Source organism: Triticum urartu, chromosome 3A (assembly GCF_056163025.1).
Source record: "Triticum urartu cultivar PI428250 chromosome 3A, HENAU_Tu73, whole genome shotgun sequence".
Taxonomy (NCBI): Eukaryota; Viridiplantae; Streptophyta; class Magnoliopsida; order Poales; family Poaceae; genus Triticum; species Triticum urartu.
The window spans coordinates 7,690,114-7,715,609 of NC_141875.1; the positions used below are offsets into that span (position 1 = coordinate 7,690,114).

The 25,496-nt window shown below is 41.6% G+C and overlaps 2 protein-coding genes across 2 annotated transcripts; both read left to right on the forward strand.

The window, feature by feature from the left end:
• The first annotated feature begins 11,444 nt into the window (after positions 1-11,444).
• Positions 11,445-12,011, forward strand: LOC147977647 (uncharacterized). Its single transcript, XM_087514497.1, has one exon. The coding sequence runs from the start codon at positions 11,445-11,447 to the stop codon at positions 12,009-12,011; it is 567 nt and encodes a 188-aa protein (XP_087370623.1).
• A 5,843-nt stretch (positions 12,012-17,854) lies between these two features.
• Positions 17,855-24,597, forward strand: LOC147977648 (uncharacterized). Its single transcript, XM_087514498.1, has 6 exons — positions 17,855-19,208; positions 20,041-20,093; positions 23,308-23,329; positions 23,861-23,947; positions 24,002-24,231; positions 24,397-24,597. Exons 1-6 carry the CDS (start codon positions 17,855-17,857, stop codon positions 24,595-24,597), a joined length of 1,947 nt encoding a protein of 648 aa, XP_087370624.1.
• Positions 24,598-25,496: the final 899 nt, after the last annotated feature.

The window sequence follows — 25,496 nt, forward strand, 5'->3', positions numbered from 1 at the left end:
ATATTTTTGAATAAACGTAATTTTAGTTTAAACTTCCTGAAAATCTTCCTAAAAAAACTTCCCTATAGAACACGGTCTATTTTAAACTTCCGTAGAAAACTTACTACAAAAATCATATTCCTAAAAAAACAACGTACTCGAACCAGCGACCTCGCACTCAAGGTGCGCGCCAGTAGCCACTCACCCTAACGACTACTAGTGATGGTAGATAGTGCGTCCTTTATAAGAACAAACAAAAATATTTATATATAAAAAAACTATGAAAAAAATCAATACATTCTTAAAAAATTGTGAACAATTTTGAAATGCTGAGTTTTTCAAAACACAAAAAAAATTCCAAACAATTATTTAGAAAATGTGACTGAGTTTTTGAAAATCTGAAACATTTTTCATAGCATGTTAAAAACTATTGGAATTCTGAACATTTTTTGACAATTTTTTTAAATCGCAAACAGTTTCTAGAAATGCAATTAGAAATTTGAAATTCAAAACAGTTTTGTAAAAACACAAAACTGAATTTGTGCCAAAAATAGAAGACATGGATATTTTTTGAACTTATGAACAATTTTAGAAATGCGCGAAGATTTTTTAAGCTTCACGAATTCTTGTTCTAGTATAGTGGGCCAGCCCAAGTTCATGTGTGTCAGAGTAGCAGGTTATCCCAGTCGGGATTGTACTATTCCTAGTATGCCAAACAGGTATAGGAGCCAAAATAGACCGGGATACAAGTTCAGAGTGCCAATTTTTGGGATTCGAAGTTTAGGGTTTGATTTAACGTTCGTCTACAACTTCAAAGTTTGTTTTGGACTTTCTCTTGTCATTTGGCATGTTAATTGGAGACCAAACACGACAACATTGTACCATCAGGCGCTCTACCGCGATGTGCGCATGTCATGGTCTCCCATCTACACCGCTGCGTGCCCGGTCGCCTATATCGCGCGGCGGGCTCCTGAGATTCTGTAGCTAGCCGCAAGATGCACTACCTGACTCACTTCCCTTCTCTCTCTCTCTTCTTCCTCCTGAGCAGATGACTCTCTTGCACCAAGGAGTTGCCAACACAGATCTCATGCATCTCAACCTCCCTCTGCATGTCATTGGTTCCATCCCCTCTATTCGCCCTCTTAGCCTGTCTACAACACCTCGTCGGATCCATCATAGTTCCTTGAGCTCCTTCAGAAACTACATCCATGGTATGATGTTTCGGCCTTATAAAGAGGGCACTACAACCCCACAAAACCTCGTCCCCCATCCCCTCTACCCCCAATTGACGAAGCATATTGTTTTTCCTCTTGTCTTCTTCATCTCCGATCGGAGGCTCCACCATAAAATCTCTAAAATTTTTGGTGTCGATGAGCCCCCTAACCAATTCCCCTCTTATAGACTCATCCTGCCTACCTCTAAAATTATGCAAGCACAAATAACTTCTCGGTTTCCACAATCGACGACAAGTCCTGCTTCGGCCTTCGCCAACCACCCCTGAAACTGTTTGCTGGCACCACTTAGGTGTGTCATTGCCAAGACCCACCAAAGTTTTTTGCAGGGAGAGGGATGTCCTAACATGAATCTGATACGTCTCCAACGTATCTATAATTTTTGATTGCTCCATGCTATATTATCTACTGTTTTGGACTATATTGGGCTTTATTTTCCACTTTTATATTATTTTTGGGACTAACCTATTAACCGGAGGCCTAGCCCAGAATTGCTGTTTTTTGCCTATTTCAGTGTTTCAAAGAAACGGAATATCAAACGGAGTCCAAACGGAATGAAACCTTCGAAAACGTGATTTTCTCACCGAACGTGATCTAGGAGACTTGGACCCTACGCCAAGGCATCAGAGAGGCGGTCACGAGGGTGGGGGCGCCCCCCCTAGGGCGCGCCCCCTGCCTCGTGGGCCCCTCGATGCTCCACCGACGTACTCCTTCCTCCTATATATACCTATGTACCCCCAAACGAACAGAGACGGAGCCAAAAACCTAATTCCACCACCGCAACTTTCTGTATCCACGAGATCCCATCTTGGGGCCTGTTCCGGAGCTCCGCCGGAGAGGGCCGTCATCACGGAGGGCTTCTACATCACCATAGCCCCTCCGATGAAGTGTGAGTAGTTTACCTCAGACCTTCGGGTCCATAGTTAGTAGCTAGATGGCTTCTTCTCTCTTTTTGGATCTCAATACAAAGTTCTCCCCCTCTCTCGTGGATATCTATTCGATGTAATCTTCTTTTTGCGGTGTGTTTGTTGAGACCGATGAATTGTGGGTTTATGATCAAGTTTATCTATGAATAATATTTGAATCTTCTCTGAATTCTTTTATGTATGATTGGTTATCTTTGCAAGTCTCTTCGAATTATCCGTTTGGTTTGGCCAACTAGATTGGTAGTTCTTGCCATGGGAGAAGTGCTTAGCTTTGGGTTCGATCTTGCGGTGTCCTTTCCCAGTGACAGAAGGGGCAGCAAGGCACGTATTGTATCGTTTCCATCGAGGATAACAAGATGGGGTTTATTTCATATTGCATGAATTTATCTCTCTACATCATGTCATCTTGCTTAAGGCGTTACTCTGTTTTTAACTTAATACTCTAGATGCATGCTGGATAGCAGTCGATGAGTGGAGTAATAGTAGTAGATGCAGAATCGTTTCGGTCTACTTGTCACGGACGTGATGCCCATATACATGATCATGCCTAGATATTCTCATAACTATGCTCAGTTTTGTCAATTGCTCAACAGTAATTTGTTCACCCACCATAGAATACTTATGCTCTTGAGAGAAGCCACTAGTGAAACCTATGGCCCCCGGGTCTATTCTCATCATATCAATCTCCATTACTTTAATATTGCTTTGCTTTTTTACTTTGCCTTTACTTTTTACTTTGCATCTTTATATCAAAAATACCAAAAATATTATATCTATCAGATCTCACTCTCGTAAGTGACCGTGAAGGGATTGACAACCCCTAATCGCGTTGGTTGCGAGTAGCTATCGTTTTGTGCAGGTACGAGGGACTTGAGCGTGGCCTCCTACTGGATTGATACCTTGATTCTCAAAAACTGAGGGAAATACTTACGCTACTCTGCTGCATCATCCCTTCCTCGGGGAAAACCAACGCAAGCTCAAGAGGTAGCAGAATCATCATTTTTTCTTTGTTTTTTTCCTTGTATTGGTGCAAGCCATTTTGAAAAGAAAATCTGAAGGAACTCGTAGCCAACCAATTATGTGTGGCCAACTCTTCCCGTAATCCAATGTATTCGTTTGGTTTCCTATTTTAGATTATTTTGTATTTCTCTCACCTCGCCCACCACTTGCTGACCACAACCCCGCCACATTCTGATTCAAGGCCCGTGATTACCTAAATCCATTTTGGATCTTATTAAATGGCCTTTTCCCTAGAGACTGTCATTTATCGAACTAGTAAAGCATCATATCGATACTAGGGTTCCTCCCCCAAGAATTAGGAAACTACTCAGACACGGGGACACAACGCATCATAGAGGTAATCATATGAATAGCGAGTGAATGGTTAAAGTGACACAAGTGCGGATCTACCACAGATTTTGGGATTTTAATGCGATGGATGAGAGAGTATATGGCAATGGCGTGGATGTTGATGGAGATGGACAAGCTCGGTGTCTTAGCCACCTTGAGCAAAGCAATGGCGAGATGGATGCCCTTCTACTGATTACCCCTAGGGAGGTGAGGTTTCTGGTATTCTTTCATATGGTGGAGTCTCTCTGTTCCTCGTAGTTAAGATGTTGTTGCATGACATGAGAATAGTCGATCAGGAAAAATGGTGGAGAGGTGACCATTGGTACGAGAGAGACGAGCCGTCTGCTCTTCTGGAGACCCAAAGGCAGCGCAGTTCTTTCCCACCAATTCATCTCTTCACAAGGAATATTTTTATGATGTTCAATCAACATATTTTTTAACCAAAATATGTGTTTTCTGGTTGGGCATCCCGGTAAAATATGATAACAAGTTGCGAGCGATTTGCAGAAAATAACATAGAAAATCCTACGTCTAGGGTGTTAAAACACTAAGTAAAATATGAGGCAAAATTCGCTCATCGTCATTCCCAAGCTTTGACTTTTTCATGTCCTAGAGCAAAATCGTAGTAGAGAGAATAAGGTTATTTATGTTCATGAAGCAAGAGTCGTTACAATTGAATGAGAGCATTGCAGCGTGCTGGTGCTCATAAAAGTTACAACATCTTACATGAGTACTAGCATACTACTTCAAACAAATTATCAAAGAAGCTTCCATGTCTTTAGTGACTAATTGCTTAGTAGAGGAAAATCAAAACAATAAAATAAATTATTCGAGCTCAACTGAGTGAGCGGTGAGGGGCCCTAAACGTTTTTAGAGTTTTGCACACCACCTTAAATTCAATACTCTAAACGGTCTCTTATGTTTTCTCATACGATCTCACACAAACTTATTTGCCCATGTCACAAGCTTCAGCTCATATTTTTATGGGTATTGTGGCCATGAATCTAAGCCTTGCCCATGGCACAAGCTTCAGGTAATATTTTTATGGGCGTTGTGGCCATGAATCTAAGCAAATCCTTGAGAGAAAATAAAAGGGATCAAGAAAAGTATGGACTTTCAATGGAAGTATGAAATGATCCATGACTTGTGGTTTGAGAATTTCACCTCGACTCTCCACTCATTCTATGCTTAAATGTTTTTCATGAACTAAGTTTTCCCATGATTATTTTTACCAGCTAAGCAAGCTAAAATATTCGATTAGCAAGAATGGTGTGGAATACTCTATAATCACTGGAGAGTAGCAAGTACAGTAGAACTAAACCTAATGCATACATCTAAAGTTGTAATATAATCACTCATCATAAAGGCGCACTGAATTTTTCTCTCTAGAATACGCATAAGCATAAGCATGCGTATCATATTTTCATAGAAGAGAGGGTGAAGAATACCCATCCACAAGGCGAGCTGAAGTTGCAACTTGCTGTGAAAAAAACTATACCGGTACAAGATCTTTTTTTTCAGGGGTTGATACAAGGTCTTATGATCTCCCCAAGCTATCATTGCTCGCGACAAGAATAATACTATTGCGCAGGTGCTCAGTTCATCTCCACCGGATATTTCGTTCAGGCGGGATTTGATTGGGCCTCGCCTCACGTCATGGCATAATGTATTCTCCAAGCTGGATTCGATTAACCTGACACAAGGTCGGGATGTGTTTCGCTGGAACCTTACTTCATCGGGGTCTTTCACAGTAGACTCCATGTACCGTGCACTCACGCATTCTGAGGTACCGGTGAATAATAATAAGAAAGTAAGGAAGTCGAAGATTCCACTAAAGGTCAAAATCTTCATGTGGTATCTTCGTAGGGGGGTTGTGCTAACCAAAAACAACCTCGCACGGCGCAACTGACAATGGAGTAAGAAGTATTGTTTTTGTACTCATGACGAGACAATCAAACACCTCTTTTTTCAATGCAAGTTCGCACGTCTACGTGGTCAAACATCCAAATAGCGTCAAACTTGTATCCGCCCACAAGTGTTACCAATATTTTTGGTCATTGGTTGGATGGTATTCCAAATAAGTTCAAAACGCTAATAAGGGTGGAAGCGTATGCCTTAATGTGGTCGCTATGGCTATGTAGAAATGATTTGGTTTCTAATGACAAAAATGCTTCTCCTCTATAGGTTATTTTCAGGTGTACGCACTCGCTTCGTACATGGTCTACACTACAGCGAGCGGAGTACCAACCGCTGTTTCAGACGGTGTCTACGCGATTGGAGCAGGTGGCTATGGAGATTTTTTCCCAACATGGATGGCAGCATAACCTCCGGATTGACCCACCATCGCTTTCGACATAGGTATATATAGTGTTGGTCTATAGAACTCTACTGTTGCCGTTTCGTCAATTTTGTTTCTTTTCTTTCTGTCAAACTTTTTAGAATTGGCTGTGTGCATCTTAGTTATGCAAAGGCCGAGTGTCACTCATAATGCTTTGTATCCGCTTGAGCTACATTTTTGAGATAATAAAACGCCCTTTACCCAAAAAAGGGTTGGAGCTGAACCCCATGCACCCAGGGCCCTTGGGATGTGTTTGTTTCTAGCCTATCATTTATATAGATGTGCTCTTGGGCCTGGGATTCAGATTTGAGCCAAGCACAACGAGACTTCTTAGTCGGCACCTTAAGCGCCGGCTAGGAGAACAGGGACTTCCTATCTGCCGCATTCTGTTGCAGAATGACGATGCTTCGCACAGGTTAGTTCCTCGACTGGGCTGGCCCACACAGGCAATGAGTGGTGTAAAAAATGAACGAGAAACGCGAAGCTTCAGCTGGGATTCAAGTTCGCGACCGTGGTCCTGTGGACAGAGCTAGCTAGCCACTAAGCCTGATTCATGTTGGTGGTGAAAAGGCAATGCGAAAACTTTAGAACTGGTCAGATCGGCAGATCGGATTGTTTTCCATTTTTAATCTTTTCTTGTAAATTATGAATATATTTTTTAAAATGTCCAAACATTGTTGACAGAACAGACATGAGTTTAAAAAAATGTTAGCAATTTTTCGAATTTGTAACCAAATTTCAAAAACCAAGAACAATTTTGAAGTTGTAGGCAAATATTAACAGCAGGAACTTTTTATAAAATTACGATCAATTTTGATAGAAACGAACAAGTTTTCAGAAAATGTGAACAATTTATCGAATTGCGATTTAAAAAAAAACATGATCGTTTTTCGAATCGCTCAACAAATCTTGAAAAATTAGGAACATTTTTTCAAATTCTGAACAATCACGAACAAGTTTTGAAAAAGTGCAAACAATTTTTGAATTGGTGACCACTTCCCGAAAACAGGAACAATTTTTAATTAGTGAACTAATTTTGCGAACAAGAACATTTTTAATTGTTGAATTTTTTTTAGAACGGAAACTTTTTTTGAGAATCAGGAACAAGTTTTAAAGGTGTGAACAACTTTTTGGTCTATGAAAGTTTTTTAAATGGAACATTTCTTGAAATTGTGGACAAAATTTGAAAAAGTGGATTTTTTTTTGAAAACATGGACATTTTATGATGAAGGGACATTTTTTGTATATGTGAACAAATTCTGAAACTATGAAGAAAATAAGGAAATAGCGTTATTTGAAATGTGCAAACTTTTTTTAATTTAGGAACAAAATTTTAAAACAAGAACATTATTTTAGCGGAGAATACTTTTTCAAATATGCGTACATTTTGTAAAATCGAGAATATTTTCGAATTTTTGAAAAAAAATAATAACAGGGAAATTTTTTGAACTTATGAATTTCTTTTGAATTTTCGAAAAAAATTGAAATCTAGAAAACAATAGAAACAAAAAAATCCAGAAGCAAAAGGAATTAGAAAAGAAATAGTAAAACTGAAAAAAGTAAATAGAAAAGAAAAAAGAAAAGTAAAAGTAAAAGAGAAACAGAAAAAAGAAAAATAAAAAAAGAAACAAAAAATAAAAAGCTGTGAAAACCGTTTCAGGAACCTTCTAGAAATTTCCAAAACCGGATACTGTAGCACCTCCGTACGTTAGAAAATTGGGCCGGCCCATCTCAGTCGCCAGGGCGCACGCCTCTGTGCCAAGTACGACTACTTGACGCGAAGAGCGTCCGTTAGGAAACTCCAGGAGAACTGGCACCCACGCAACTGTATTCAAGGCTGGACAAGTTTTTCTTTGCTCGTCGTTCGCTCGTATGCTCAACACAAAAGGCCGCATTCATTCGCTCGTCCCAGGTCGCTTTCATTAATTCGCTCGTGAACTTTTTGATAAAAAACAGAAGAAATTACAAACTCCAAAAAAGCAAAAAAGAAAAAAACTCATGAATTAAAAAAAACATGGCTTTCAATAAAAGTTCGCAAAATTAAAAAGATTTCATGAATTCCGGAACAAATTGTGATTCTGAAAACAAATTCACAAATTCCGAAAAGTTGATGGTGATCTTGATGAAAAAGAATTCACAGATTTTGAAAATGTTCATCAATTTTCAAAATGTTCATCGATTTTGAAAACAAATATTTTGAAAAGAAGTTCAGAGATTTGAAAAAATCTCATCGATTTTGGGAAAAATTACGAATTTGAGAAAATTTCATTAGTTTTGGAAAAAAGTTCATCAATTTGAAAAAAATCATGGGCTCTGGAAAAAAGTTGAAGGATTTGAAACAAAAGTTCACAAATTTAAGAAAATGCTCACTAATTTGGAAAGTCCACAGATTTAAGAAAAAGTTGATGATTTTGAAAAAGTACAAGAATTTTAAGAGGGAATGAAAATGAAAGAATAAAAAATAGAAAAATAGAGAAGAAAAATCGGCCAAACATAAACTGACAAAAAAGAAAACCAAACAGGTTCACATTGGTTACCGTTATATTTCTACTATACCCGTATAAAAACACAAAAGCACATATCCAAATCAGCATCTACACCGTATCACATAATCTAATTGTTCAAAACCTCACCAACGATGTTGAGCGCAACAAGCCACTCATCCCACCGATCAACCCCAACCTCCCTGAAAATCTCTCCCCCACGCACGCCACCTCTCCCCTGTACACGCTGCTCTCCCTCCTCAAGCACCCGCACGCCTGCAGTTCTCTCTCCTCGGCCTTCTAGCCTACCCGGACACCCTCCGTTGAACACAATCTAGTTTTGGACATTCTTGAAATGACCACATATTTTGCAAGCAGGTGGACATGCCCATGTCAGGCATCCATAGCAGGTTTGAATGATTTCCGACACCGTATGCATGTTGCGACATGTTCGGCTATTTATCAACCTTTTTCGACGGAGAAAACTTCGGAAAATGCAAAAAATGTCCAAAACTAAAACAATTTGGCATGGTACCTTTATTTGGTCATACAAGGCCATGGAAAAAAACATTGCGGCCATTTCAAGGATATCGGAAAATAGCGTGCTCTCAAACGAAACCTTCTGGCCTGTGCGAACACCCTCCGTTAAACATGGCCTATGTTTGGACATCTTTCAAATGACCCCAACTTTTGCAAGCAGGTGGGCATGTCCATGGTAGGCATCCATGTCAGGTTTGAACGATTTCCGACACGTATGCAAGTAGCAATACGTTCATCCATTTATCGGCCTTTTTTTACCAAGAAAACTCTAGAAAATGCAAAATTTGTAGAAAAACAAAATAACTTGGCATGGTGACTTTAATTGATCATATAAGCACATAGGGAAAATTTGGGCTCATTTGATGGAGTCCCAAAACATGCTCTCAAACAGAGAGTTTTATCCAAAAAAAACTAAATTCAACATTTTGAACATCAAAACAGTACTAGTAGTTGTATAAAGGTACCATAAGTATGAAATGATTGTTCGTTTCTCTCAAACAATTGCTAGTTTCTCTAATCTCTGCTAAGATCTTATTATTTAGGGGTAACCCCTCTCATTTCAAACAAAAAAAAATTGTTATTTATTTATTTATGTTTGAGATTGGAAAATAAGAAAAGCTCTTGCATGCACAAGATACGACCAATGGAGAGGCAAATCAAACATGTACTTCAAAGTTCTAATATATATGACATGATTACTAAGACTGCTAGTATATGTGTTTTGCGACAAACGATTCTAGACTGCAAGCATGAGCATATATACAATGGCATCTTCCATGTATATACTACATCTGCCTAGTTCCAAATAAAAATTCATACGGAATAAACTATTAGCACATGATTTCACACTAAACAGACACTATTTACTAGTCCCTCCGATCAAAAATAAGTGTCATGTTTTTAGTTCAAATTTGAAGTAAAATCACGGCACTTATTTTGAATAGGAGGGACTACAACTTTTTGGAAGATAGTGCTTGAGACCTTTGTCATATATTTATCATCGTAGTCATCCTCATAGATGGTAATTAACTTAGAGGATAAATGGTTAGACTGCTCGATATGGATGTGCCCACTGTCGCTTAAGAATGGCCCCAAGCCTTCATCGATGCTTTCCGACATCTTTGTAACATGTCTTGTTGTCGATTGATAATGGACTTCCGTTAAATGCATCGATAATGGACATGCAAAAAAAAAGCATCGATATTGGTGATGTTATTGAGTCATCTATCAATTAACGGAAGAGAACTAGCTGTCCAATCCTGTCATAGCCTCAGTAATTCGGTCCCTTGAGTCACAAAATGACAAGTGATAATTGATTTATTCATTTTATATATTGGGTGTACCAGGTATAGCAGGGCATTTTTTTTGTAGAGGTGATGCAAAAGTTGCTGCCCATACTTTTGCCAAAGAGTCTTTGGCGATCCACACTAGTTCTATTGATTTTCATGTAATTCCTGATTTTCTGGTTGACGTTGTACAATCAGACTTATTCCGCCAAAATGAATAAAATGCCTTGGGGGCGGTTCACAGAAAAAAAAAGGTTTACCTGCAAAAAAAAACTAAAGTTGATCCAAAGAATGAGTCTAAAAAGATGACCTAGTACTTTGCAAAGGGAAAGACCATACTACCCCGCACCAAATGGTCAAGGAGGAACCATTTTTTTAAAGGGCTTTGCTACACCTACGAAGGCATTAACGTAAATGCTACGTAATTAGCCACATGGCAAAATATGATTGGGGCGGTGCGAAGGGGGGACCCACCCCAGTTAAAATCAGGGGTGGCGAGAGAATTGTGTTGAGGAAAGTTACGTAAGCTTTCGTAACTCGTTCGTAAGTCTAGGATTTTCGTTTTTCAAACAATGGAAAACAATCCTAGCCCCCAACCTCATCACCTCTCACGGTGGCGGCGGCTGCACTCCGGCCGGCCATCTGCACTGCCCATTCACCCTTTGTCACGCCACAACTGAGATTATCCCCAGCCCTGCCCCGACCTCCGCGGATCTTCGTCATCCGCCCATCGCTCCGTTAGGCACGCCATCCTCCCCGTCCTCCTTCCCCACGGCCGAGTCGTCCTCCATGCCTCGCGCCAATCCATCGTGCTCAGTCGCCGCATCGCCTGCCTCCGCGCCGTGCTAACCCGCCCTCACAGGCGCTCACCCTCGAACCCTGAATCCACATGAGTGAGCGTGAGGCCGCCGCTGCGGCGGCTCCTCCGTCCCCACTGGAAGACGATGATCTCCTAAGGCCTTGTACAATGCAAGGTGCTTAGGGGAGATGCTTAGAGAAATAAATCAGGCTTTTCTTAAGTACCAGTGCCTATTTGTATAGGGTAGACGCTTAACTAAGCGTCTCTCCTACAGAAATAGGCACTGGTGCTACAGAAAAATCCGGTTTATTTTTCTAAGCACCTCCTTAGGCACCTACCATTGTACAAGGCCTAAGGGAGATCTTCCTCCGCGTCCCGAGGCTGCCATCCCTCCTGCGCGCCTCTGCAGTCTGCAAGCGGTGGCGGTGCCTCGTCATGGACCCCAGGTTCCTCCACAGCTTCCGCGCCCACCACCAGAAGGAGGGGCCGCCCATCCTCGGCGTCTTCGAGTATGATCTACGACCACGAGACCAAGTTCCACTCCATCCTGGACCCTCCGAACCGCATCCCGCCAGAACGCTTCTCCCTTGGACGCTACAGCAACCCCCGGTATAACAAAGTGCTCGGTTGCCGCCATGGCCGCGTCCTCATCGAAGACTGGGCGGGGAAAGAGATCATTGTATGCGATCCTATGACCAGCAAGCAGCACCGGGTGTCTATTCTGCCGGAGATCAACAAACACTACCTCAACGAGGCAGTGTTCTGCACTGCTGGTGACCAGGGCCATGTGCATGGCAGCTGCCACTCATACCCCTTCAACGTGGTCTTGGTGTTCGAACGGGGTCATCGACCCGTCGCCTGTGTTTACTGCTCGGAGACCGGCATCTGGGGTGATATCATCATCTCAACAGAGGCTCCACGTTATATTTTTGATCGTTCTCCTGGCACCCTTGTTGGTAATGTTCTTTACTGGTCGTCTAGGTATGGGCCATACAACATACTTGAATTTGATTTGGATAGTCAGAACCTTATGGTGATCAAGGGGCCTCGTTGTATCAATAATTGCGTTGACTTTTAGATCATCCAAGTAGAGGATGAGGATGTTGGTCTCGCTGTGTTCTCTTGCCGTAACCTTCAAGTGTGGCAAAGGAAGGTCGACTGTCAGGGTGTTGCCATATGGTTGTTGCAGAAGAATGTGGCATTGCATGACATTATTGAGCTCCCTCCTCAGACTAGGAAATGGAGGGAACTGTGTGGCAAATTCGTGGGGTACGATGAGGACACGGATGCAATATTTTTATATATGTAGTACAATCTCTATATGGTTCAACTCAAGTCAATGCAATCCAAAACACTTAAGGGGATCCGTTCTGCTAGTTACTTTTATCCTTTCACAAGTTTCTATCCACCAGGTGATTGCCCATCCTTGCTCTTTATATTGTAGGAATAACCAAATCTAGTTATGCTCTGGACATGATCGCTCACAAATAGTTATTGTCATTCTTGAATGTTCACTTACAACTTGAAGTTAGTAAGCAGTTTCTAGTAATAAAAGTTAGTAATTATCCCTCTGCTTAGATGGACCAACTTGTAGCCATATTATTTTAGTATCTATTATATTTTGATACAGTTGTCTTCCATCCTCGAAAATTCCAAATCAAATGTAAGCTATGTAACTTAGTTGGCACGTTTAAAATCTCAAAGCTAGCCATATCTTTTTATCTGTTATTATCTGTTTTGAGCTTATGATTAATCTTAACTCCATCAAATCAACTTCCCATTCAATACATGCTTTCTGAAATAATAGTGATTTTTTCATTTGTTAATGACCCCTCCTGCACGTGATTGTTACAGTTGTAACACATAAATGATAATTTTCTTGTCTCGACATCCATTTATTTAAAACAGAAACAGAATATCTAGTGTCACTTTTTGTTGGTAGAGTTTGTTGTTTTGGCATAATTTTGTCATGTTGACAAATGAGTTTACATGAGTATAATTGCCTTTTTTTTTCTTCTTACCAACTAAGTTCTCAATTATGAGGTAGCTAAGTATATTGTTTTTAGAATATTCCTTGCATTTTATGACAGAAGTGGTTTTGTTTATCTATTGCTAGCCTCAAGTGTCTTATAACACATCTATTGCTCACAAAAAATTAGAACATCTATAAAAGGCAGTTATTTCGATCAAATTAGAACATCTTTGCAACAGTCATGTTGCCTTCTCTTATCCATTTTTCTTTATTGTCGAATTTAATGGCTGACTTGATCTTATGCTTATAGGCACAACTATTACTGCTGAATATGGAGCTGAAATGTTAGGACGACTGTCTGATTTGATGTGCTAATGGGCTGAAATGGTTCAACAGGTAAGAAGATTTTATGAATATAGTTTGTGAGATGTGGATTATTTGATTTTGTCTTTGGATATTATCTAGCGACCAATGGGTAGCATGCACCGTCAAGCTACCGCCCATTCGGCTATAGGGATTCATACATGCTAATAACATAGACAAATAGTTAAAATGGTGGCGATGCTAAGTAAAAATGACTCATGTTCTATCATAAAAGATATGCAAATGATCCACATATTGTATGCTCAAAGTCCTCCCTTGATTTGGCTTGTTTATGTTCTGTAAGTTGAAACCAATGTATTAGTAGTCCATTTTACTATTAGAAACATCAGTCTCATCATTCACCTCCTCCACCAAACAAATTTGTGTCTGGGGGGGGGGGGGGGGTATGAAATAGCTATTTTCTATAGTGTTGAGTTGATTTATTTTTGTTGAGCTGATCATAAGCATGTGCGCCAGTAGGAGCCGCATGCACATTCCTGATTTAGCCACAACGTAGTAGACGGAAAGACTGGGAACGTGGCTGAAGTCAAGTCACGGGGAGGGAGCAGAGCATGTGCAACTTTGTCCGTACACTTTGTTACATAGGTGCTTCTATTTGATTTTATATTCGTCCATAATGGGTTACTAACAAATGAACACTTTGGTTTTTCTCCAGGTAAAGAAAGGGCTGCTGCAGTTGTTAGTTGTCACAAGTTTGTCGCATCACATTAATGTGGCCAGCAGTGTTCATATGTTATCTTCAAAAACTTGTCGTGCCTTAGTCTAGCCAAGTATGTAATGTAGCAGGATGCTTTTGAATACCTAATACAAGGAATTTCAGCTTAATTATCCTAGTATTATTTCAAGTCGAATTTCATCATGTCTTGCTTTTTCCTACTTGCGTGTGCTTGGCAGCTCTTTTCGAGCCATGCCAATTTCAGCCCCAAGTATCAGCATTTGAATCATATGCTACAAAAAAAATCTTGCATTCCTTTGTAGACTTGGATGCTTATTATTATAGCGAATACATTGGTGAAATAATTGGTGGCATTCAGTTTGTAGGCACTCAAAACTCTACGTAGTTGGATTTCAGGTTGCCACAATGCTTTGAACAGAGACTGTCTTCAATATTTTAAGCTGCATATAGTTGGATTTGTGTTTGTTTCAGTGACTGTTAGAAGAAGACACGAAATGCTTCAGAGGCATTTAGTAAAGTATTCTGTTAATACCATGATATCCTTAACAAATACCTAGTTATTAGTCTCCTTGTTGATCAGTTACTTATATAAAGACATACTTTTTGGCTTGAGAATTACCTTTGTTTTATTCGTCACTCTACTATTTATTTATCTAGTAACATTATAACAAGAAATATATAGAAATACCGTGTATATATAATGCCAGTATCTTGTCATATAGTTGTACTGATAATTGGAGGCCAGAGTCAGCTCTGGGTCAATTATTAGTGGGTTGTCTCAGTCAAAGAGGATTGGCTCTCGGAGATAACCGATTGTCCATGCTCTTTTTTCTCATCACATTATTTAATTTAATTCAATGCCATGCTTGCTGCAATGCTGGTTTCTATACAAAAGTATTATTTAGGGAAGCTGATAGCATGTTTGTTACTTTCAGACATCCAGCAGTTCATTTATTTGTACCATTTTACAGAATATGCATTCTATTTGCAAATCTTTCTGCGGGGTGCATGCATTCTGCCACGAACTGGAACTTGCAGCAGAATGTTTGCATTTAATTTTTTTATTTTCAAATCGTGATCTTGATGAACTGTATATAATGTGTGATATGGATGTTGCACAGAAGGAACTTCCTCTGGTGTTAGGAAATCTCACTGAAAAACAGGTGTAGCCTATCTGGTCTGTTGAAAGTAGTAGTAATTACAAGACATACTGAAGAAAAAACTAGTAGTATAGCCCGCTGGTTCAAAACAATTCTGTTTCTTCCCATGGTCATGCACCATCGGTTCCTGGGGCAGCTCCCCAAAGTAGGCTACCACAAAAAGGAATATGTGTGAGATGAGAAATCATCTATCTTGCAACCAAAGTTAGTATCATTCATTTCTCTAAAATGAAATGTGTCAAACATTGCCTGAATGAAACAAGCAACTGTCAACCATTTTATTTCTGGAGCAAAAGGGCCCGTTACATTTTCAGCAGACGTTTTGAATGCTTAACAACATTCGGAAAAAGGGAAACGGTAGCGACAATGCAGTCTTTCTCAGTTGAATAACTATCACAAACCACAATTAAGATTATTACAGCATCCATATGGCAAGCAATCCAAGGCGCACCACCTCCACTTGCAGTTGTTTCAGGGTAATTTGGGGTGCGTTTGGTTTATTAGCTATAGCCACGCTGGGCTAGGTCATGTGTTTGGTAGCGCTAAAATAAACTTGTTTTAAGGAGCTAGCTAGTCTGGCCTGGCAAGAAAAACCTTGCTCAGCAGGGAGAGCCTATTCGGCTCGCGCTCAACGGCAAAATCGAATTGTGAGAAAAAAAATGACGCAACTGCAGTAAACGAAACGGAGGCAAGTATTGACACGAGATGCATCTAAAGGGGAACATGGGTATATCATGCATGGTAATAGGTGGTTCGGCATGGTATAGCCGTTAACAAAAATATGTTAATTCAGTATGTACTAGAAATGTTGCACGAACGAAGATTTGGGAATCAGATCAGAGAACAAGCGTGTATCTGCTCTATCAAAGTATATAGAAAGAGAGAACACAGAAGAACAAAAATTACGCGTCACGACATAGAACCAGAGCATGCCACACCAGTTCAGAAAAGAGAAAAAAAACCCTTTGCCCACCTAACCCTATCACCCAAATACTGATCTAGGTATCCGCCGAGCCTCCGTACCTCCATATTTAAACCAGCGACGAGGCCACCAGAGCTCACGCGCATCAGTCCCCGGAATGATTGCGCCCCCAGATCCACGTGAGCTAGGAGAACTACAGAATGGCACGCCGTTGACGCGACGCCTCGCCTGAGGCACCTGCCTTCATGCCGGACAACGACGATATGCTCCAGGAGATTCTCCTCCACCTCCGGCCGCAACCGTCCTCCCTCCCGCGCGCCTCTGTCGTCTGTAGCCGCTATCGAGGCCTCGAGGATGTCGGACAAAATGGGTTCCTAACTTTTGATAGCTGAAAGGCATGTTCTTTATCTTTACAAAATGATCCTAGGACTAGCAGCACAATAGCAGAGAGACACCCTGATTCATTCCTACAAAGCCCCGTTTGATTTCAGATTGCTTGATATCATACCATCGGCAGCTAAGAACAGTGGAAGAAGAAAAGTATGATTTTTTTGGACACGGGATGTGATCCGAGTATCCTGACAAACTTTCAGAAAACAACCGGGTGATGAGGTAGTAGCATGCCCCACCACTAGTAGGTGGCAATTGCCCACGCAACTGTCGCTCCGCTTCCTCTTGGTCTCAGTGGCACCCGTGACTCCATTCTCATATCCATACAAACAAGGAGGTCCCTGGAATGACCCAATGCGACAACTCTCCATAGGGTTCCAATGACCCAATGCACACATAGGAGGTCCGCGGAAGGACAACTGCGGCAGCAGGCGGATGACGATCTCTCCTAGGAGATCACTATCATCTCTCAGTGATTTAAGTGAACCCACTGCTATCAAAATGTCCTTGCATAAAAAAAGATGCTACCACTCCTATGTGTGCAGTTGGAGGGTTATCGATAGCACATCTCCTTGATGACAACTACTCGTGGTCTCTGCCGGTGGTTTCGGCGTTGCCTTTATTAGAGCTCTCATGTGGTCTCTTTTGGACTCTGCACCGTCTATCTGCTAGTGTTTCCTTTTACTATGGTTATGGCATATAATCCGGGTTGCATCAGTCAACTCCCTAGGTCTCGAGGTTTTTATTTGCGTTGGGTTGATACCATGTACTCGATGTATTTTTTTTATGTGTTCTTGCTTCGCCACGACAAGATGCATTGCCACTCCGTTGTGTCGTTCAATAATTATTTTAAAAAAATATTCTATACCACGGAGAGAATATACACAGTCGTTCATGTTCCGCTCAATGCCTGAGCTTGAAAAGTACATAAACATTTTAAAAGTAAGTATTGTACGTGTGCTCATCGGGGCGGAGTGGAGAAGTGAACATATATGGTGAGGAAATTACTGTCAAACATCGGGCGAGGAAATTGTACATGACCCACTAGTAGAATTGAGACTCAATTAACATGAATGGGTTTATTTATACCGAGACAAATATGTGCAGATGCATATAATTAGCTGCCGCATAGTGTGAGCTCTGACGAAACTGAAAATCAAATTGTATGTATGTCTCCATTGTTCACTCACATTCAGATTCCCGACAAAAAAAGAGTTGCATGCATTTTTGTTTTTTGATTTTGAGGTAGTAGGAGAGTTGCATGCACTTGATGGGTCGGTCAGGGGCAGGGCCCACCGCTCACTGCTGCAGACAGAAAGCCCACTGCCTAGCCTAGCATAGCATAGCAGCAGACAGAAAGAAACCAACCCCAGTCCCCACTCGTCAGCTAGCTAGGTCTTCCTCTGGCGGCGCCGACATGAGCCACCTCCACCCCGGCGGCCGTCGCAGCGCGCGTCTCCGTTCCCAGATCCACGCGGGCGACGAGGGCGCCGGGCTGGCGCACCCACGAGATGAGGCTGGCGCCGGAGTGGCCAGCCACCGCCGCAGCACGCGCCGGAGCACCCAGATCCAGGCGAGCGAGGTGGGCGAACGAGCGACCCGCCGCAGCCGCGGTAAGCGCCTCCGCCCCCAGACTCACGCGAGCGAGGTGGGCGACGACGCCTCTCCGCTTGAAGATGAGGATCTCCTGAGGGAGATCCTGCTCCGCCTCCCCCTGGACCTTCACTCACTCTCCCGCGCATCCGCCGTCTGCAAGCCGTGGCGAGGCATCGTCGTCGATCAAAAGTTCGTCCACCGGTTCTATACACGCCATCGTAAGCCGCCCCTCCTCGGATTCTTCCAGCACGGCGACCATGAGGAGATCAGGTTCACCCCCGCTCCCGACCGCATCCTACCCGGGAGCTTCTCCCTTGAACAACGCTCCAGCAACTCCGAGGTTAGCGAGGTGCTGGATTCCCGCCACGGCCGCGTCCTCCTCACCAGCTGGGACATCGTCGACGGCTGGGTGCGTGAAGAGGTTGTTGTGTGTGATCCTATCACCAGCAAGCAGCAGCATCGCGTGCCCATTCCGCTGGTGTTTAAGAGAATTGGTGGCTTGGTCAACGGGGCGGTGTTTTGCGCCGCCCCGGCCCATGATCACGTCCATGGCAGCTGCCACTCATGCCCTTTCAAGGTGGTCTTGTTGTCCTACAGAAAATGTAAGCATCCATACGCCTGCGTTTATTCCTCCGAGACTGGCACATGGAGCAATATCATCTCAACAGAGGCTCCAGATGATACTCCTTTTGGTGTTTCTCCTAGCACCCTTATAGGTAATGCCCTTTACTGGCCGGCTAAGGATAAGGGAGACAGCATTCTTCAGTTTGATTTGGGCGCACAAAACCTTGCCGTCATCAAGGGGCCTCCTGGTATGAATGTGAATGATTTCGACAACTTCCATATCATTCAAGCAGAGGATGGCGCTGTTGGTCTTGCTGCGTTGTCTCACCTTGAACTTCAAATGTGGGAGAGGAAGGTTGATTGTCAAGGTGTTGCCATATGGTTGTTGCAGAAGACTGTTTCATTGCGTAAACTTCTTAAGGTCCCTCCTCGGACTGAGCAGAGTTATGAATCGCTCAAAGTGGTGGGGTATGATGTGGATAATAATGTAATCTTATTAGCTGGGCACGACGGTGTCTATATGGTTCAGCCCAAGTTATTGGAAGCCAGGATACTTAATGGAACCGGTTCTACACATTATTGTTATACTTTTACGAGTTTCTATCCACTAGGTGATTGCTCATCCTTGGTCTTTATATCTTAGGGGTAACCCAATTTAGTTATGTTCTTTACATGATTTCTCGCATACAGTTATTTTGATTCTTAAATGTCCACTTACAACTTAAACTTAGTAAAAAATTTCCTGTGATAAAACTTAGTTATTAATTGCACCTTTGCTAGATGTACGAATTTATCGCCATATATATTACTTTATTATATGTTATGTTTCCATGTGCTTGTATTATAAGATACCAAATCAAATGTCGAATGATTAGCTTAGTTGGTTAGTTTCAGCGCCCTAGCTAGTTTATCTATTATTATTATTATCTCTGTTAAATTCATGATTTCTTTAAATAATTTCCATTTCTCATTTGTTCATGACCCCTTCTTTAGGTGATTTTTATGTTTGTAGCACATAGAAATATATTGCATTTCTTGTCTTGGAATGCATTCATTTAAAGCTGAATAGCCAATAACACTTTTGCTTCTAGAGTTTGTTTTGGCATAATTTTGTCTACTTGACATTACGATGAATGAGTTCACATGAGTAAATTTACAGGTCATGTTTTTCTCCTTACAAGCTAAATTCTCCATTATGAGGTAGCTAAGTATGCTGCTTGTATGAATGTTCCTTGCATTTTACACCGGATGTGGTTTTGTTTATCTATTGCTAGTGTCAAGAGTGACTTATAACACATCTGTAGATATAAGTTATGTTGGCAAATTATTTTGCTCAAATTATATTTCTCAGCTCATCTTTCTAACTCTCTTATGTTGCCTTCTCCAATCCATCTGTCCTTATTGTGGAACTGGTGTTAACTGTCGGAGTTTTTATGCTTCTAGGCAGAACCATTGACGGTGGAACCAATGGAGCTGAAAATGTCAGGATGACTCTGGTTTGATGTGCAAATTTTCTGAAACGAGTCAACAGGTAAGAAGGTCTTCTTAATATAGTTTGTGAGATTTGGACTGTTTGATTTTCTCTTTGGAGGATATATGGTGGCCAGTGTGGGTACCATGCACCCTCAAGCTACTGTCCATTTGGCTATAAAGATTAGCACATGCTGATAACACAGCGAAACAATTGAAATGGAGGCGACGCTAATTAGAAAACGACTCATGTTGGATCATAAATGATATGCAGATGGTCCACATGTTGTATGCCCAAAGTTCTCCCTTTGGTTTTGCTGTTTGATAATTTCTAAGTTGAAAGTAACATATTACTAGCCCATTTCGCTATTACAAACATCACTCACCTCATTCAATTTCATCACCTATATTTTTTGTCAAAAGGCTAAAGGGTTTATTTTATTTTCATATGATATGGCTCTTCCGTTTTTATGAGGAGATATGATATAGCTCTACTTTATGTTTCTGAGTTGATCATGAGTTTGTACATACGCCTTGTTAATACGCTGTTACATACTCGTAGATGCTACTATTAGGTTTTGTCTATATCTGCATCAGGTTACTAACATATTAACGCTTTTGTTTTCTCCAGCTGAAGAAGGGATGCTGCAGTTGTTAGTTGTTGCCAAGTTTGTTGCATCGCATCCATGTGTCCGCAGTGTTTATATGTTATCTGAAAAACTTGTTGTGTGTGCACTTTAGTCTAGGCAAGTATGTATTGTATTATGCTTTTGAATACCTAATCCGGGGAACTTCAGCTTAATTATCCCATTATTATTTCGAGTCGGATTTCATGCTGTCATGCTTTTTCTACATGTGTGTGCTTGGCAGTTCTTTTGGTCAGCCAGGAGAGTTTCTTTTGACATTTATGCTTTTGATTTCATGCTGTCATATTTAGACTTGTATGTTTGTGTGTGCTCCTCTGATGTGGTTTGAAAAGAATGGCATCCCAATGCCAGTAAGTTGCTCTAGAATTTTTACAACTTTTGCATCTTTTGCATTTCAGAGAGTTATATCAAATCAGATGTGGACAGATTTGCCCAAAACAAGCACTTGTAGGCACTCTCTCGGTCTCAGCCTACAAATTATTTTGACATTTACACAACTGGAATTATTGTTGTAGAAATTTAATTGGCAGAGACTAGATTTTTCTTGCCCTGGGAGTGAGATTGGTACTGCTAGCCAGTACTTTGTAGTTGTTCATATGCTTTTCCAGCGATATGTACATATCTAAGTAATTGTCGTTCTGTTAGACCATAATGAAAACATAATTTCTGTTTTTTCTTGAAGACGATAGAATTGAATTTCTTTTTCAGATTACTTCCGTGTAAATGGATCCCGTTTGGTCATTCATTGTTAAAGAGAAATGATCACTATGAGTCCGACTCAATAGAATTGGATCCATTCAAAATAGCGAGGAGCCAGAGGGTTCTCCATTCTCACAGCAGTTGTTTACTGCCAAAGATGTGGGACTGAACGGCAGCGAGTGAGGTTGCGTTCTTAGCTTGTAATTTTCTGGTGGACTTCTAGGGCATTTCAATTTTTTTACACGGCAACAATGTGGTCGGCACTGTTTATATGTTAGTATCTAAAAAATTATCATGCTACTCTAGTCTAATGTAGCAAGATGCTTTTGAACACCTATTCCTGGGAATTTCAGCTTTCTGAGTATCGTTTCAATTCGGATTTTGGTACATCTTGTTTTTTTACATGTTTGTGGTTGGCAGCTTTTCTTTTCGACAATGAGTGTTTCTTGCCCAAGTATCTAGAGCTATGTGTTTGTTTGTGTGTGCTTGGCAGCTGTGGTATGAAAAGCATGCCGTCGATGTTCGATCTAATGTGGTCCTGATCCATCAGTGCTCTTCTTTTCCCTTGCGCTTAATAGTAGGAAATTACTATAGTGCATTGTCAGATATGTGACTAGAGAGAGTGTGCAAAATGCTATTTGGTCTGAACTAACAAGATGACAGGAAATTGCTATAGAATGTGTTACAAAGTGGCATGCTGGGTGCGGAAAGTCCATGTGTTCAGTCATTTTAGGAGAAAGGCCGAACAGTGGTTTGAATGGTAGAGAATTATAGACAGTCTGCTGCACCATGTTGATCCTGTAGTGATACCATGTAATCTTGCTTATCCGAACAAAGTGTCGGGACTCGTAATTAAGAACGGATCCGGTATCAGTATGTACTCCAGCCAACTTTGTAGACGGAGGACTGCCATGAGAGGCACGCACACATCTACCATTTTCGGTACACTGTTGCGTGCTAGTTCAAAAGAAGAGTAGGATTATTTTTTGGGCATATTTGCTAAAGCAGTTTATACAAAGGGTGAATAATGACCAGGGTGAGCAGCTTCTAAAAGATGCAAAAGCGTTTCCTGCGATGATAACAGAAAGCAAACTAGTAGGCTGCACAATCTTTCCGGATTTCTCTTCAAGGTATATCGTTTAAACTAGTATAGTAGCCTCATGAAGCACATATATCGTTTAAATAGTGCAACGCATGTTCCGTCAGTTGGACATGCACCATCAGGTTCTTGTTGTCGACGTCAGTTCCTTGGATAGCTTCTGTTCCAAGTAGAGTATCTGTTTTGCACAAATTAGAATCCAACTTGAATCTGCAGCGGTAAAACACCTCGCCCTCCGCTTGAATGTTTCACTCGATTCAGTAGCAGCACCCTGCCTTGTCGCCGCCCATAATACTAACGCCCAATGGTGGAAAAAAAATTAACTTGCCTTATGATCAAACTTTGCATGATTCATTCGTACGTAACTATACATATTGCCTGAAACCAACCAAGCAGACATGCGCACACTTGGCAAAAGGAATTTGCAGTTTGTGCAAAAGCTTGAAAACAACTGCTCCATCAGATGCTGGAAATCATGTGGGATAGGAAAATACATGTCTACATCTGTCCAATCGAACAGGCATAACCTGTTGCGAGAGGGAGGAGAGGTCTGTATCTAATGTAAGGCTATGCCGGCGATGCTGTTGATTTCTTGCCAAGAGGCGACGATTCCACAAATTGTTGTTGTGAGCTAAAAGGCGGTGATTCTCGAGTGTATGACCGAGAATGATTCTCCAGCGAGCGAGCTGCGGTTGGGCTCCGATTGGGAGGATCCCCACACAGTGGTTCTGAATTTCCTATGGACATGCACATTTACCACTGATTTGAACTATCATTTTTCATCATTGTTCGCAGATGCAGGCTGCTCCTGGGCGAAGTGATTTTTTGGGGGGATGAGAAAATACAGTGTATAGCCCGCGATATTCCGATGTACAAACAAAAAATCCTAACTAGAAGAAGACTTTCGACCACATTGGAGAAAGAGCTCGAGGTAATATGCAGGGATGGTCTCAACGTAATTTTGCTTGTGCAGGGAGAGAGATTTTGCTCAAGTTTATTATCCAAGCTATCCCTACGTTCAACATGTCATTTTTTCGGCTCACGAAGAAAGTGTGTAAGAAATATACCTCAAGTATGGCTAAATATTGGTGGAGTAGCTCTCTGGATAAAAGGTCTTTGCACTGGATTTCCTGGAAGGCACTTGCATCTCCAAAAGTCAAAGGTGGAATGTGATTTCGCATCATGGAACTTTTCAATTTAGCGCTTCTTGCTAAGCATGGTTGGAGGTTCATGGTTAGTCTTGATCCCTTGTGTGCACGTGTCATGAAGGGTCAGTACTTCCCGGATACAAATTTCATGCAAGCTACGGTTCCGCAATCTGCCTCTCCTATTTGGCGAACGATTGTAGCAGGACGGGAGGCTCTTCAGGTGGGCATGATCATGCGCGTTGGTGATGGTCGTTCCATCTCGATTTGGGACGACAAGTGGATCCCAGGTACCATAAGTATGTCCCCTATGTTCAGACCTACTAATACATCTCTACAATCAGTGGATGAGCTTATTGATAATGGTAACTGGACATGGAAAACAGAACTTGTTCGTGAAACATTCCTAGCCCCGGATGCGGAACCTATATTGAATTTATCAATCCGCGTTGGTGGTGGGGATGATTTCTTTGCTTGGGCTTCTGAAAATTCAGGTGTGTACTCTGTCAAGTCGGCGTATGATGCTCTTGTGAATCAAAAAGAGAGTGTTGCTGTAGAGGAAGGGACTGTTATGGTACCTCAAAATCAGAACAACAGATGTGAACATCTCTCCGGAAGCTCAAAGTTGTGCCCAAGGTGAGAGTATTTTGGTGGAGAGTACTATGTGGAATTCTCCCTGATGAAGCTACCCTCAAGCATAAACACATTAAACCTCTTAGCCGTTGCAATGTTTGTCTAGCTAGAGAGGAGGATCTCATGCATGCATTGGTCTCATGCTCCCATGCAGCGACGCCCGCCTTTCATGCTCAATGCCGACCTGCCGCTGCCGCCGCTGACGAAGAATAAGTACCACGGTGTGCAGCAGCGGTCATGGGGGACGTGGGTGTCAGAAATCAGAGACACTGACACAGGCGTCCGGTACTGGCTGGGCTCCCACTAATCAACGGAGCTCGCGGCGAAGGCGTACGACATCAAGGCGGTGGCATTTTACGGCTGCAAAGCAAAGATCAGCTTCCCAACCGGCACACCAAATATGCTGACGCCCGTCGAAATCGACCACCGAGTGGTATCCGGACATGAGGTACAGGAGAACTGGGAGGCGTTCGAGCAGCTCGAGGTGACGCGCGCAGAAGTGACCGACCTTTCCTTGGACTAGTTTAATTTCGTAATCTACAGTGCAGTTTGAACTAAATTATGCTACCTATATCAGTGTTTGCACTATTGTTTGAACTAAACTAAGCTATGAATGTTGAAATATTTGTCTATATAAGTGATAAGGGTTCATATAAGTGCCTTACATTTCAAGAAATTGGCCAGAGATGCACTAATTTACTTCAGTTTTCATGCTCATTTGAAATTATGGTCATACTTCGATTCCTCGTTAACAAGAGGTTGCATTTACATTAATAGAGGCAATGTACTTATTTGTTATTGTACTTCAGGCTTATATTTGTGCTCTTTTTTTTTTTTATCTTTTCATCTTTCTAATCGTATTCAGGCAAATTGACGGAGTACGAGAAGCTTATAAATCGAACTATCAAGGATAATGCAGCTCTGTTTTCGCAAAGGTTGCAAGAAAAGGGCCTAGAACCTGCTTGTTTGGGAGCTTGTACATTCTGAAGCATAGGTATGTGGGACAAATGCAGTTTCGCAGGAACAAGGTGGCATCTCTCCATATCAGAAAGCTGAGGATACAGATAGTGTCGACAAGTCAAATAATGGAGTTGTCGCTACTGAGATTGCATTGTCTGTGGAGGACCCAAAATTATAACTACGGTACTTCTTGCTTTACAATTTACTTACTGACTGTATGACATTGTTGTATACGAATGTATGTCC